Source organism: Fukomys damarensis, unplaced genomic scaffold, assembly GCF_012274545.1.
Source record: "Fukomys damarensis isolate Sample0158 unplaced genomic scaffold, DMR_v1.0_HiC HiC_scaffold_24, whole genome shotgun sequence".
Taxonomy (NCBI): domain Eukaryota; kingdom Metazoa; phylum Chordata; class Mammalia; order Rodentia; family Bathyergidae; genus Fukomys; species Fukomys damarensis.
The window spans coordinates 45,194,441-45,211,500 of NW_022900936.1; the positions used below are offsets into that span (position 1 = coordinate 45,194,441).

Here is a 17,060-nt window from a genome sequence, read left to right on the forward strand (position 1 = left end):
AGCTATAAAAGACCTCAGTGGCTAGTTTGATTAATGAGCTATCAGAGCCAAATAACTCCTTTTGTAATTTTTCTCCTATGTCCAGGGCAGTTTGGTTTAGAAATTTATTTTAAGTATCACCTGTTTCTCTAAGGAGCCTTGGATAGATAGGTAAATTTGGCTAAATCCTCCTGGAGTTTGAAATGTCTCCATATACTTATCATGATCATCAGAAGTTTCCTAAATCTTGCTTGATTTGTCTCAAGTCTGTCAAAGAAAAGGGATATGGACTTGGAAGACACCAAATTCCCCCCTACTCACCTCCTAAAGAGGATAAAGTCCCTTTGTGTAGGCTTCTTATGGCCTGGATTTGGGGGATGGACTAGAAGGTTTAGACACAGCTGTCTGATTCCAAGAGCCCTTCATCGTTGAAGAAGTTTGAGGTTGTCTGTTAAAGTAAAAAAATGCCTGGACATAGAGAACTTCTGACCAGTTTTCCTCTCTCTTACAAAATTAGTCTAATTGAAGGATTTTTTTCATAATTTATACTTTCCTAAGCTGACCATTTTTGACTTTTAGAGATGAGGCCAAGTAAAGCTTTTGTGCAGAATGAGATCAGTTGATCTTTCTTTAAACTCTAATGGTCAAATGAGCTCCCAGTAATTTAGTAAACAATCCAAAGGCATATGGGATACAGCTGAGATCAGTTTTCCCATTTGGAAAAACAAACAGAGAGAGGCATCATATTTACCTGCCCATCTAAACTAGTACTTTGGGGAATCCTCCAGCTCAGAGGCCTCCAGGTCCAGAGTTAGTGTCACTGGAGTTGCTTAAGGAAGTGGCCTTGGCCAGAATACCATTCTTACCAGTGCCCATGTGCCTCCTACCTTGTACCCTCAGCTCATACTAATGGCAGTTGAACATGTACCCCTCATTTAACATTTGTCACCCTTGTGACATGCTCTAGAGAGAAACTGTGGCAAGAGAGAGGTAGTTCCTGGCTTTCACTTGTGTCTTTTCCGCCTAAAGCTGCTTCTACTCATGTAGACCTCTAAAAAGATGTTAATTTAATCACCTATGCTAGGACTACCACACTTTAAAAAGTATAATCAGTTCACCCAGCCAAACTGTCCTTCCTGAGTGTGTGTGTGTGTGTGTGTGTGTGTGTGTGTGTGTGTGTGTTGGGGGTGTGGAGATACTTTCTATTTCCCAACCCTACCTTAAGGGCAGCAAGTCAGATAAATTGGAAACTAGAAGAACTTTTTTAGAGTGTGTCTCTGGTCTATAGTGAAATCATGCCTTCACAAGAGAGAAAAGAGAGGACAAAAAAAAGTGGCAGGAGAAAGTTGGAATTAAGACTTCTTATCAGTAAAAGAGTTTTATCCTCAACACTTGGTGAATTAGTGGAACATTTCCCCTCAAGAGCTATCATTCTCTTCAGTCTTAAAAGATTTAGAGCAAGGGCAACCAGAGCTAAAACTGCTATCTCACCAGCAGAGGATTAAACCAGAAAGGCAAAATGAGACAGAGCAAACTCAACATTCCCTTCCATGAGTGTGGAAGAAGTCATACTATGCCAGTGAAACCTGTCCTTTCAGATTTTAGAACAAAAGCTACACTAGTCATTTTTAAATGGCCAAGAAAATCCCGTGTTTTCACATGGGACATGTTGTGCTTCCTAAATGAAAACATATTTTTGCAACAACATACTGCAAAATGAAAAGATAATAAAGCTCCTTAAGGCCTTTTCCTATTATCTCAGGTCTTGGTGGATCCTCTAATGATGTTACCCTATGAACCCAGTTTGTAGTTCATGAACAATGAGGAATGAAGTTGCAAATGAAATGAGAAAGTTATAACAATTTTATTGGAAATAAAAAGAGAAAGCTCATAACAGAGATCTATTATTACAGGGGATTCCAAGCAGAAATTCCAATCATGGATCTCTGTTCTGATCTTATATACATAAGCAGAGCAGGGGAAGGGACTGGAATTTTAAAAAGAATTTGAAAAGTAAACATCTTATGCTCTGTTCTCTTCAGATCCAGATTTCTAACCAAATCACCATATTCTGGATGAGTCATTTTTCTGGAGGAAAGAGTCTTCATCTGTCCTTACTCATTCTAACCTTTTATCTTCTCTTTTTGTGTTTATCTTTGCATCTCTGAGATTGGTGTATGTCACTGAATTAGTTCTTAACCTGGGTGGACTATTTTCTTTTCTTTATTGCTACTGCTATTATTTTTATTGAGTACTTATATTGTTTTTTTCTTGCTTTTTTATTTTATTAGTATATATTTACAATGCAAGCAGTTTACAGTCATCTTGGGGAATGGGTACATGTACATACAGGAGCTTGTTTCTTTTTAAAATTCCCTTATTCTCTCTGCTTCCCTCCCTCCTTCATTAATTCCCTTATCCTGATTTTAATTCTTGTTGATATTTTTAATCTTAGCTCATGCTATGGTATATATTTCCTTTTAAATTTTAAAGCTTAACAGGCTTCTTGCTTAACTCTTCCATCTGACCTTATTTTAGGCTTTAAAATTGCCTATTTATAACAACTAAACTAAGCTACTACAAAGGGATCCCACCAGCTACTTCTCGATACCTCTGTTAGGAAAATGTGGCCCCTTCTCTCTTGCTTACTGTGTCACCACATGATTGCATTCTTTTGCACCTGTTCTAACCATGATGCCATCTGCAAGAGGCAGGCCCTCACCAGCAGCTGGACAAACGGGGCTGCCCAACCTTGGAATGTGAGCCTCTAAAACTGAGAATTAAATGATTTAAAATGCAGAGAAATTATACATGAATGGCTAGTGATATATAGAAACCAATTCATAAATGCCAGCTATCATTTTGATAAAGTTTTAAGTGTTTGTAAAGGGGGAGGGGAGGAGGGGTGAAGGGAGGGCAGGGACAAGGGGAAAAAATGAGAACCAAGACCTGTCATGTAGAGGTACAAGATCCCAACAATGAATGTAACTGTACTGTATTCCTAAAATGTACCAATAAACTCAATGAGGAAAATAAAGTTTTAAGTACAAGATAGATTTGACTATTTTTTTGTTCTTGTCATGCACTGTAAAATTTTACTTGCATCTCTAATAAAATAGTTATTTTAGAGACAAAATTGTTTATTCATAATACCCAGGAATATGCCTTTTTCAGGTTTACTGCTCCCAGACTTTTTTTTTCTTTTTATTGAGTTTATTGGTACATTCTAGGTATACAGTACAGTCACATTCATTACTGGGATCCTGTACCGCTACATTCCCAGCCTTTATATATGGGCCTTATCTTTATAATCTGAGGTAGGTGCAAAAGTTCTAGCCATTGCAACCCATGGCAAAGGCGACAAATATTCTTCTCTTTTCTTTTCAGTTGAAGTCTAAATTTATATGCAGTAAAATTTATCCCTTCTAAGATAACAATGTGATTTTTTTTTTCTTTTTGGTACTAGGGATTGAACTCAGGTCCTTGTGCTTGCAAGGCAGGCCACAGAACCGCTGAGCTAAATCTCCGGCCAATGTGATAATTTTTGACAAATGTACACAGTTATATAATTATCATGATCAATATACCAAAATTTCCATCACCTTGAAGTTTCTTCCTATCCCTGGCAGTCATTTCTCATCCTCTAGCCATTACTGATCTGATGTATATCACTGAAGTTTGTCTTTTCTAAACTTTCATATAAATAAAATTGTGCAGTACGTACTCTTTTATGTCTGGTTCATTTCAGTTAGCAAAGTGCTTTTTTAATTCCCATTTTGATAGATCAGTAGTGTTTTCCTTTTTACTGTACAAATGTATTATAGTTTATTCATTCATTAGTTTATGGGCATTTTGGTTATTCATAGGTTTGAGTTACTATGAATAAAGCTACTGTGAGCATCTAAATACAAATATTCATGTGAACACAATTTTCATTTCTCTTGGATAAATATTTAGCAGTGGAATTACTGGATTTAGTGATAAATGTGTGTTTAATGTTATAAAAAGTGGCAAGGTGCTTTTCAATGTATTTCTATGTGATTCTAGGATGGCATTAGGTGGCTGTTAGAATTTATTATATAGTTATTTTTGTTCTTTAAAAAGTGTTTTCCATATAACTTATTTATTTTTAAAATTTTGTTTTTGATAATTTGGGGGGGTACTGGAGATTTCATTTTGTGTATGTACCACATTTTCTTAAAGTCTGGTCATTTGTTATTGGATACATAGGTTGATTCCATGCCCTGGGTATTATGAATAAGGCTGCAATAAACTAAGAATATGGCTATCCTTTCAACATACTGATTTTACTTCTTTTGGATATACAACCAATCATAGGCCTGCTGGATAGTCTAGTACTTATATCTTTAAGTATTTTAGGAACCTCCATGTGGTTTTGCATAATAGCTACACTAATTTACATTCCAACCAACAGTGTATAAGAGTTCACCTTTCTCCATATCCATACCAGCATTTTTTTATTCAGAGCCAAATAGAGGCTTCTCCTTGCTTATTTCCCCTGTTATTTCATTTTGAAAAAGCTATTATAATTGGGTTAAAGTGATTTTTTTGTAAAACCCCCAAAGTACAGGCAACAAAAGCAAAAATGAACAAAAGGAATAGCATCTAGCTAAAAACTTCTGCACAGCAAGAGAAACAATGAAGACAGTAAAGAGACAACCTTCAGAATGAGCCAAAATATCTATAAATCATGTATCTAACAAGGAATTAATACAGAGAATAGTTGAAAAACTCAGTTCACTAGCAAAAAAAAAAAAAACTAATTTGGTTGAACAAATATGTAAAAAATCTATGTAGGCTTTTTCAAAAAGTGGCCTACATGTATATGAAAAATGCACAGTATCATTAATCATCAGACAAATGCAAATCAAAACATGCTTTTATTAAAATAATACTCCTGCATCTTGGCAGTATAATCTGTAATGAGTCACTCATCCTTTTTCCAGTAGATGATGGGGTGGGGCCAGACTTCAAGTGATTGAGAAACTCTCTTGCAGATCAAAACTCTTATTTCTGCATTCTTACTATTTTTTTTTAGGATGCATTCAATTGTTTTGATGCTGCTTTTCCACTGTACCCTGGTCATCATGGGTTCCTCATCCTCTATACTGTTTTAGAATTACATCCACCATATACCTTTCTCTTATGGAACCCTATTCCCATTTACATGTGCAAGTCTTGCTAACAATTCTCAAAGAAATTGTAATCATTTCATTAGTAAGGGCTATACTTCAATAATTCTGACATTTTTGTTTTCCCATTTGTTCCATTTGCTTAGGCAGAGGCAGTGTCTGTCTTCTAATAGGTAGCTGAAGTACTTGAGTTCCTACTGTACAATGCACACAAAGATTAGTATAATTCTAAATGAAGTCAGTGTACAACATGTTTGTTCTGTCATCTCCTATTGCAATTTCAGTTATGACTAAGATTCAACTCTGATACCTGTCACAATCTCCCTGTATGACAGCAACTGGCTTATTGTCTTAGAATTTTATCAGTTATATTATTGCTGCCCATCTCTATTACCATAAAAACAAATAAGGCACTCTGTTGGTTTTGGTTCTCAGAGCAGGTGGTACATGACTGGGGTTTGTACCTTGGTGTGTGGGATAGCAAGGTGATTCTCACCTAATCTATGGCACAACAGACAAATGAGGAAGCAGGATGTTCAAGAGGGTGTGTTCTCTGAGGTTAGCCAGAACTTAAAAATGTTTCCAGTCCAACAAGAAGAGAGACTGGGAAGGTATGAAGAGGAACACAAAAATATTTGATGAACACTCTTTCACAATTTGATCTTTGATGCTTTGAACTTATCTAGTGAAAACATTTCTTTGTATGCAATTTCAAATTATTTCAAATTTTAAACATATGGATAAACTTTTGTATTACTTTTAAATATGATTAAAGTTCAGATGTATGACAAAGTACACACTATCTTTTAAAGAAATCTTTTGAGTTCTGTGTTTAAAAACACTAAAGTTTTGCCTAATAGTTATGAGACCTGGGCAAGTCATTAAATTTTTTTTTATTGAGTTTATTGGTACATTTAGGGATACAGTACAGTTACATTCATTGTTGGGATCATGTACCTTTACATGGCAAGTCTTGATTCTCATTTTTTTTCCCCTTACCTCTGCCCTCCCTTCACCCCCATCTACAAACACTTTATTTTCATCTTTTCATTCCCTCACATTTTTTTCTTTTCCCTTTTTGTTCTTCCCCTACGTATCACACCTTCCCTACACCTTTAGCTCCTTTCCTCCCATTTCTAAATGTCAGTAATCTTATTAGAATCTTATGCATTGTTGCAGAATATTCACACCAGGGAAACTATTTGGTATTTACACATGTGGGACTTATTTATTTCACTTAGGAGTATATCTTCAATATGTATCCATTTTCCTATGAATGAATCTATTCTCTCGCTCTTTATGGCTGAGTAATATTCCATTTTATAGAAAAACCACAACTTCTTTATCCAGTTTCCAACGGATGGGCAAATAGGTTGTTTCCAAGATTTAGCTATTACAAACTGTGCCGCTATAAACATGGGTGCACATACTTCTCTGTGATATGATTCTTTTAGTTCTCTTGGAAAGATACCCAACAGAGGGATGGCTGGGTCAAATGGAACCTCCAGTCCAAGCTCTTTGAGGTATCTCCATATTGATTTCCATAGTGGTTGCACTAGTCTGCACTCCCACCAACAATGGAGGAGGGTTCCTTTCTCCCCACAACCCCGCCAACATTTGTTATTGTGTGATTTCTTGATAGCAGCCATTCTTTGTGGGGTGAGGTGGAATCTCAGTGTTGTTTTCATCTGCATCTCTCGGATGACCAGTGATGTGGAACATTTTTTCATATATTTACTTGCTGCTTTTACTTCTTTGTATGAGAAATGTCTGTTCATTTCGGATGCCCATTTTTGGATCGGGTCTTTATATTTGGGGGGACTGAATGTTTTGAGTTCTTTATATATCCTTGATAATAGTCCTTTGTCTGAGGTACAGCTGGTAAAAATTTTTTCCCACATTGTAGATTGTCTCTTAGTTCTGCTAATGGTTTCTTTTGAAGTACAGAAGCTTTTTAGTAAGATGAGATCCCAGTTGTTGATTCTTTCTGCTAGTTCCCGTGCTACTGAGGTAAGTTAGGCAGAACTCTGGAAGACATTGGTATAGGAAAAGACTTTATGAACAAGTCATTAAATTTTTAAGCCAGTATCTTAATTGAAATTGGACTAATACTCTCTCATGCATGGGCATGTTGTAAAAATAAGGTTATAAATATGACATAAAACACTTGACATCATGCTTGTTACATGGAAAACATTCAACAAATGTGAAGTTTGCTTTTCTTTTCTTTTTCTGATGTTGATATACAGTGGGATGTACCATGTGCCCATAATAATCATAAGGTAGTGTACTTTATGTAGACAAGAAATATTTTGCCAATTCCAAAAAGGAAAGGTCTTCTTTCTGTACATTGTTATCTTTATTCTTATTTTTAGACCATGGGAAGTTTCAAAGGTCATGTTCTCCCTGGAAGCTTCTTCTTTATCATGGGTTTTTGGTGGAGTTCAAAGAGTATTCTGAAGTACGTTTGCAAAAAGCAAAAGAGGACTTTCTACCTTGGTTCTAAAGCATTATTCCGTCAAATGGAAATTTTGGAGGGAATTATAATAGTTATCATGGCCTTAACTGGTGAGTATACCATTTCTTTGTTCTATTTTCTTCTTTGGGGTATTTCCATGTGTAAAAAGAAGATTCAACATACAAAATAAAAAAATTGCTATAAAGAATTTTGTAGTTCTTAATATATATTCTAATTGTAACTTTTATCTGATATAATCTGTTAGGAAAGTGGTACTTTATGTTTCTACAAAAGCCTATTCTTTAATGAATTAGACACAATAGTTAATTAATTTGTCCAGCCAGTCAAGGTGAATTTCTTTAAAAGATTTGTTGGAACCTTTGAAATAATGTTATCATCAATTGTTTTAATTCTTGAAACAAAAAACTGTCAGAAACCGTTTTTCAAATGACACCAAAATAATCATGTGCATTTGGGAAACCCTCAATAATGCGGATTCTATGAAATGTTCTGATTTTAGAGTCCCATTAATTTTTTTTTTTTGCACAAGATGAAGCTTCCCACTTTCTCATTAAAAATTTTCATGGTTTCTCCATGACAATAGGACTTTGCTATGGCCATAAATTAGAGTAACCATTTGCAAGAGGAAATTTCCTTGCTACATTCAGTGGATTACAACAAAAGATTGCTATCTTGGCTTTCCTCATGATATCTTGCAGTGCTTTCTTCAGGGTGTACTTTTATTTTGCTTTTTCCTTTTATTCAGCCTAAGCTCACTCTGCAGAGCCAGTTTCTCTCTCACTCTTCACTTTTTCTTTTTCAAATGAACTTTGTCACTTCTAAAATAAATAAACAAATAAATAAATAGTAAATTAATTCATTCAATAGGTTAGCAAATAATGAAACATCTCAAAGAAAATTAAATTGCTTGGGCCATCAGACGGCACATTTGTCTGGACCTTCTTTTTCATCTTCAGTTAGGGAAAGCAGAAATTTAAAAAAAAATTTTGTTGAGGAAACAAAGACAATTCCTTAGTTTGTAATATCTATAAAGAAATAGTCTCCATAGGGCTGAATGCACACATTCAAAACCTTAAATCATTCAAGATTTAACTTAGTCATTAAAATGGAATAGACAATTAAACTAAAATCATTAGTATTTTAGATCTGAAATAGCTGTTTGAATAAATTGGCAATTTTGACCAAAATTGATTATTTGAACCTAAAAAAAAAGCCTAAACCATCATTGCTGGCATGTTAGGGAACAACTCAGAGAGAAGGAATCAGTGACATAAAATAACAGCAGATTGGAACAGTCCTCCTGTGCCTTTATGCATGCGAGGTATAATTATGGAGAAGGTTACTAAAATTATTGTATGTTCCTTTTCAGGCATGCTTGGGGAACAATTTATTTCTGGAGGACCCTACCTGATTTTATATAAAGACGGCCAGTGGAACCAACTCATGGGCTGGCATCACTGCACCATGTATTTCTTCTTTGGGCTGCTGGGTGTGGCTAATATCTTATGTTTCACCATCAGTTCACTTCCAGTCTCCTTACCCAAGTTAATGCTGTCAAATGCATTATTTGTGGAGAGTAAGTATGAGTATTTTTCTGCACCTTTTCTCTCTTAGAAGACATTTGTGCAGGCATTTATAATGAAAGGTCTTTAGTATTTTAGTGCAGCTTTGATTTATAGGATCATGTAGCTGCGCCATAGTGAGACATTTGGGTATCCTAGGCAGGAGGCCAAAGATCTTCCTTCCTTACTGATTCATTTAGTAGAATGGGGCAAGCATAATCAAGATATGCTTTATTCACATTTCATACCTTTCTTAAGGAATTATCTGCAGTGGTTCCTTAACTCCTGGTTGACTTGGATATCATAATTTTTTCATTTTTAAGAGGTGGACCATAAATATCCTGAAATGGAGCAATTACTCACAGCAAGACACCTTTCATTTTCTATTAACCAGCTTCTAAAGTATTAGTATAGTAAAACTCTCCCACTAAACATGGTAAGTAGGGCAACTACAAAAATATGAGATTTTAATTTTCAGAGGTTTATAAAAATTAGTTTGTTTTTGTTCAGCTGATTTTCCTGTTTACTTTAGCGAGACAAAGTACACAAATATTTAATGACTTATTTTTATTTACTACACAGGTAAGAAATAGATTTATTATGGAAGTACAAAAGCCCCAAATGACTATGAAGCAGTCACTTGCTAGCTTTCCCCCTTGTCTCTTACATTTGAAGATAAGAATTTTCCTTGTTCCTCTTTGAGAACAAGGGCTACATAAAGGGACACCAAATATAATAGAACGATTCTCATTATCTCGGTGTTGCTATATTTTGAGTGAATATCTTTGCTGCTTTGAATGAAAAGGCTTAGATGAAACTAAACTCTATCCATGAAATGAAGAAAAATTCAGCTAGTTACTACTTCCTGGAAAGGCAATTCCCAGTTTGTTATGACTTATTGAGATTCTGAAGGGTTATATCTATCAATTATCCACCTTTATAATTTATGTATGCATTTACTTCCTCCAATGGACTGAATTACTTCAATAAGTCTTTGTCTTCAGCTTATTCATCATACATATGCCTTAATTATAGCTCCCCATCCTGTTATGTTTATTATTTATTATTTTAAATAGATAATGCTTTGAAATATAGTTAGTTGAAAGTGTCATGGTGCATTAGAGGATAGATTAAATATTAAAGAAGGGAAAAGCAAGATTATATTTTCGTAAATTCCATTCTGAAAAAAGTAGTGATGACTCTAAGAATGAAAAAAATCATTATTATTATTAGAATTATTGGGAACCTGATCTTTGAACACTTGTGCATATATGTGTATAAAGTTCTATGAAAAGAGAGACAGGGAGAAAGAAAGACATTGGATAGCCTTGTGTTTCATTGAAAAAGACATTTTTTTCTTCGTCTATTAGCTTTTATCTTCCAAAACCATACTCATGGCCGGGAAATATTAGACATCTTTGTACACCAGCTGCTGGCCTTGGTCTCCTTTTTGGCAGCCTTGCTGGCCTTCATGGAGTTCCTCACACGGAACAATGTGCTCCTGGAGCTCCTGCGCTCAAGCCTCATCCTGCTACAGGGGAGCTGGTTTTGGCAGGTGAGTTGGTGCCTCTAGCTAATGTGCCTGTGTCTTAGCATGTAGCTTCTCCCCTTATTTGATGTCAGATTTTGTTTTTAGATGTATGAGACTTTACTCTGTGGTGTTGTCTGTAGTGAAAATGTGGGCATCTGTGAAGGTGATATATTTGAGTGACCTAGAAGCCCTGCTGGGGACATTGTCAGAAAACCTGGGTAGGAAGTATTTGTGTGCATTTTCATCACATACCTGATTGTCCATTTATGTAAGATCTCTGTCCTGATGCTTTTAATTAAAACTAGGTCCTGATGCTAAAGCAAATTACAGGCTAAAGAGTAGTAGTAAGTTTAAGAAATACATGGAAGGCAAGAAGGGAGAAAATTATTCTTTTCAAGTGATAACTCTGTTAGCCTTTGTACTAGATTTTTGTGCACATATTATTTCATTCTGTCCTCATAACAATCTGGAAGTTAGGTATTATTGTTTCTAATTTACAACTAGGAAGATTCATAAAGTCCAAGTTATCTCCCAGGCTCACACCTTAATGGAGCTAGGATTTGAATCTGGGTTTGTCTAACCCAGATATTTTATGACATCAACACCCTAACCTTATTATATTGCTGAACAGATGAATTCCAGTTAGTTAACATATGTTTTATAAGTACTGACAAGTAATAATTCAGCAAACATGTATAGGTGTAAAGAAAGTCTGGGGTAGAAACAAAATGTGGTTTAATTCGGAAAGACATTTTAGAAGAGATTTTTAGTCACTAGAAAGTGAGATTTGGTCTTAAAATGTTATTTCATTGATTTGCCTGATGTTATCTAGCCAATGCCCACCATACAGCTCTATGTGGAAAAGATATAGGGGAAAGACAGCATGGGAGAAAGAAAAGGAATCAGGCTTGCATAATTCCACTTTTTTCAATACTCTAGTATGGAGGACAATAAAGTTTCTTTCTTGAAAGTGTTTTGAGAACTAAGAATTATAGTGAAATTTGTGTGTACCAGTAAAGCCAAAGGTCCTGACACCATCTATGAGATGCTGTTATAGTTCTTTTTGCAATTAAAATGAATTCTAAAATGGGAACTGATGAAGGCACAAATCTTAATTTTCCCTGATTTACTTAGAGTATGTGGAATTTCAAGCAGAAATAGAGTTAAGATATCACTCAATATCATAGGCTAATAGCTTTTTTTCTGTGAGATTTCATTAAATGAGCTATTGTGCATGTTATTAAACCACTCATTTTTCTTACCTTGATAATTAGGATGATAATAAATATGAGAGGGATAATACATACCCGCAGGACCACTGTAAGGAAACTCTTAACCCCTATACTTGATACATGACCAATATATAGTAGACATTTGGTTCTGTGTTTTATATAGTTCTAGAGACCTGAAGTCCTTCTATCTATGATGTACTTATTTTGGTTTGGATAAAACTCACATAGCACAGAATTAGACATTTTTAAAGTGTACAATTCAGTGGCATTTAGTGTAATCACAATATTGTACTCTCATCAGCTATAACTAGCATCAAAACATTGTAATCTCCCCTGGACCTAATGAAAATGATTCCTATTCCTTCTTCTCTCCTCTCAGGCATGGAAGCCACTAATTGGCTTTTTGTCTCTACTGGTATTTACATATTCTGGAAATTTAATGTGAAATAGAATCACATAACGTGTGACCTATTTTTTCTGTTTAAATAGTATAATATTTTTCAAGTTTCATTGATAAGCAGCATGTACTAACACTTCATTCCTTTTTATGATTGACTAATATACTATTTATGGCTATACACATTTTGTTTATTAATTGATGGATATTTGCATTCTTTTAATATTTTGACTATTAAAATAATACTACTATAAACATTTGCATAAAAAATTTTGTCAATATTTTGAGTATATACCCAGGAGTGGAATTGCCAAGTCATAATAATTCTACATGCAACTTTCTGAGGAATTATTAATCCATTATAGCTACACCATTCCCATCAGCAATATACTGTACAAGGATTCCAATCTCTCCCTATTCTCATCAACACTTACAGTTTTTTTGTTTATTGTTACTACAATCATCAAACTGGGTAGAAAGTGGTACCTCATTGATATTTTAATTTACCTTTCCTAATGACAACAAAGTTGCTAATCATTCCATGTGCTTATTGACTATCTTTATATTTGCTTTGGAGAAATGTCTCTTGAATTCTTTTGCCCATTTTGGGGCTTCAGTTTTTTAGTTTGTATACATTATACATAATAATCCTTTATCAGATAAATGATTTACAAATATTTTCTCCAATGCTGTGAGTTGTCTTTTCACTTACTTAATAGTGTCCGGTGAAAGACAAAATTTTTAATTTTGATAAAATCCAGTTTATGTTTTTTTTTTTTTTTCCTGGAATAGCATGCCTTTGGTATCATAAACATGAAACCTAAATCAAATCTCAGGTTTTACAGTTTTAGCTCTGATAGTTAGATCTTGAGTTCACTTTGAGTTAATTTTGTATATAAAGTGAGGTACAGATCTCTCATGCCACCTGCTCGGGCCCACCTGGTGGGTCCACGACCTCCTGACTGTGCCCCAGCAACTCCAGCAAGGAAGGCCCCCAGAGATCTCTCCTGCCATCTGTTCAGGCCCACTCAGCAGGTCCATGACCTCCCCGACTAGGCACCAGCAATTCCAGCAAGGAATGCCAGAGGTCTCTTCCAACACTTGGGCCTACCTGGTGGGTCCACAACATCCCCAATTGCACATCAGCAACTCCAGCAAGGAAGGTCCCTGGAGATCTCTCCCACCACCTGCTTGGGCCCACCCAGGAGGTCTGACTGTGTGCCACCAACTCCAGCAAGGAAGGCCCCCAGAGGTCTCTCCTACCACCTGCTCAGGCCCACCCGGCAGGTCTGCCACCTCCCCGACTGTGCACCAGCATCTCCAGAAAGGAAGGACCCCAGAGGTCTCTTCCACCACGTGGGCCCACCCGGTGGGTCCGCGACCTCCCCAACTGTGTGCCAGCTGGAGATCTCTCCCACTGACTGCTTGGGCCCACCCGAGGTGTCCGACTGCATGCCACCAACTCCAGCAAGGAAGGTAGCTGCATGGGTGCCCCTGAAACACTCCACAACCTGACTCCCCCTGCCAGTTCTCAAACCCCCTGGTTGGGCAAGTCCTTGGATCCACTCTGCAGAAGCATAGGTGGTCATAAAGGGTATTTTCCTGGCTCCCAACTTTAAACATCTGTAAAGAAAGGGCAGGGGAAACCTGTAATAAAACTGTGTGGAGTTCAATCCTGCGAGTTGGGAATCTCAATTTAGGCCTTGTGGACTGAGGTCAGTCTGAGTCGCATGGAACTGCCATTGGCTAGCTGAGATCAGGGAATTTGGTTCTACATATGGCTGTATACGTGGTATAATATGACAACAGAGACATAGTCTGAAAGAGGCCCTTCAAATTCTCTTTTTTTTCTTTTCCTCATTCCACCCTGCAATTTCTTTCTTTTTTCTGTCCTCTTTCTCCAACTCAGTCTCTTGCTCCACCATATTATCCCTCATCTCCCTTTTTATTCCTCTTCCTGCCCTAACTCAGACTTCTTCTTTTATCATTTTTTCTTTTTTTCTTTATGTTCTTTTCTCCCATCATTTTACCTCACTCATGGCTCCGTAGCTTCAAAGGAAGGAGAGCCCCTGTTACTGTTAAGGGGATATATTCTTGTTCTTATTCCTGCACTCTGTCTATCCTCTTTGAAGTTTATAGTTTCATAAAGATTATATGGTCATTCTATGTCTTCTGGCTTCACTTGAAACCATCTTCAATTCTTTCACATATGTACTCCTCTTGTCCTGACTCAGTCTAAACCCCCATCCTAAATGGTAAAGATACTATATTGAAAAGTGTATTCACTACAAATATATTTTGGGCTGCTTCCTGATATTAATTTAATTCACATGGTTTAAAGGTGATAGATTAATGACTGTCACGAGTGGTCAATTAGCAATCTGTGCTTGATTCTATTGGGGTGCTGAATGTATCAATTGGGATAAAGGATTGTGATTTATTTAATGAGTTGTTTTCTCAGATATTATGAAAATAAGGATATCTATGAGTTATTAGAGACTCAAAAGCTAAAGCACAACTGTAACAGTAAGATTTGAGTGATAACCCAGAAATTAAACAAAGGACAACCCAACAACAAAAATAAAAATGAGAAAACACCTCATTCAGCAAGACACAAAGACAGACTTCCAGTTCACCAATGGCAAACAGTAGGACAAATGAAGATGAAAAATCTGATAGTGAACCAGCAGGACACCCTGGACCTATAGCACAGGAGGTAACAAAATAACAGATCAATCAGGCTCTAGAAAAATTCAAATCAGAAATAATTTCCCAGGTAACGAAAGAGATGGTGAGCAAAATGGAAGTCATGATTCGAGACTCTAGAACAGAAACTGACAAAAACATAGATAAGCTCATGACCATGAGAAAAGCCATGAAGACTCCGCATAAGAAAGAAATAGAAACAATGAATGCCCAAAAGAGGAAAGAAATGGAATCCATAAAACAAATTCAAACAGATATCCAGGAGATTAAAAACTCTATTGAAAGTGTACACAACACAATAAAAGATTGCACAGATAGAATTTCAGATATAGAAGATAGGATTGCAGTAAGTGACCATGAAAAGAGAGGTCTCTCAAAAACAGTAAGGGATCATGAGAAATAGATCCAACAACTTCTACATGATGCAAAGAAAAATAACATAAGACTGATAGAAATCCATGAAATAGCAGGAGAAAAGACAAATGACTTAAAAAAGCTCTTCACAGAATTAATGACAGAAAACTTCCCAAACAGAAAGGAAGAATTAGACATACAGATAAGTGAGGCATATAGAATTCCAAGTAGCCATGATAAAAAAATCTACATTTAGATATGTAATAAACAAGATCCCAGAAATCCAAAAGAAGAACAAAATACTACAAGCAGTAAGAGAAAAAACAAAAACAAACAAACAAAAAAACCAAATCACATGCAAAGGAAAGCCCATTAGAAGCACAGCAGACTTTTCAGCACAAACCCTTAAGTCCAGGAGAGCCTGGAGTTAGGTATTTCAAGTCCTAAAAGAAAACAACCTCCAACCTAGACTGATGTATCCTGCAAAACTCTCTTTTAAAATGGATGGGGAAATAAGATAATTCCACGACAAAGAACACCTGAGAAACTTCATGAACACCAAACCATCACTACAAGGAATTCTAAACAATATCCTAGAAAAGGACAATGAAGGTCACAATATCATGAGGCCCATCCAAAAGACCAAATCAAATAGGCAGGGCAAGAAACTAAAAGGAGAGGGGAGAAAAAGTAAAAAGAGTCAACAAAAGAACAATAACGTCACAATAATAAGTCATAACATATCAGTTGTAACCATCAAGGTTAGTGGCCTCAATTCACCAATCAAGAGAAGCAGACTGGCAGAATGGATTAAGAAACAAATCCAACAATCTGTTGTATACAAGAAACACACCTAGTGCAAAAGGAAGCCCATAGACTGAAAATGAAAGGATGGAAAACAATTCTCCATGTGTCAGGAGCCCAGAAAAAAGCAGGAGTAGCAATCTTACTTGCAGACAAAGTATATTTCAAACCAATACTGATTAAAAGAGATGAAGGCCACTACATCCTTGTAAAGGGAAAAATTCAGGAGGAAGAGATGACAATCATAAACATATATGCACCAAATATCAGTGCCCCCAACTATATAAAACAAATGTTAAGTAACATGAAAAACCAAATAAGCACTAATACAATTGTAGTGGGGGACTTAAATATTCCACTATCACAAATTGACAGATCTTCTAGGCAGAAAATCAACAATTAAATACTAGAACTGAACCAAGCGTTGGAACACATGGACTTAATAGATGTCTATAGAGCATTCCACCCCACAAAATCAGAATATACATTCTTTTTGTCTGCACATGGATCATTCTCCAAGATAGACCACATACAAGCTCACAGAACAGGTCTGAATAAATGCAAAAGAATTGAAGTTAACTCCTGTATATTATCAGATCCCAGTACAATCAAGGTGGAGATCAATAGCACAAGAAATTGTAGGAACTTCAGAAGCACATGGAAACTGAACAAAAGTCTCCTGAACAATCAATGAATTACAGAGTAAATTAATGAAGAAATGAGACAGTTTTTACAATTAAATGAAAATGCCAATACAACATACAGGAATCTATGGGACACAATGAAAGCAGTTCTATGGGGAAAATTCATAGCACTGAATGCTCACACTAGGAAAACAGAGTGGGCTCAAATCAACAACCTAA

The 17,060-nt window shown here is 36.1% G+C and overlaps 1 protein-coding gene across 1 annotated transcript in view; it reads left to right on the top strand.

Moving 5' to 3' along the window:
* Tmem45a (transmembrane protein 45A) overlaps positions 1-17,060 on the top strand; it is an 86,869-nt gene that overhangs the window by 54,272 nt on the left and 15,537 nt on the right. The window contains exons 2-4 of the mRNA XM_010639625.3: positions 7,508-7,700; positions 8,981-9,187; positions 10,544-10,728. Of these exons, the coding sequence (XP_010637927.1) occupies positions 7,511-7,700; positions 8,981-9,187; positions 10,544-10,728 (582 nt within the window). The 5' untranslated portion in view covers positions 7,508-7,510. The remainder of the gene's footprint in view (positions 1-7,507; positions 7,701-8,980; positions 9,188-10,543; positions 10,729-17,060) is intronic.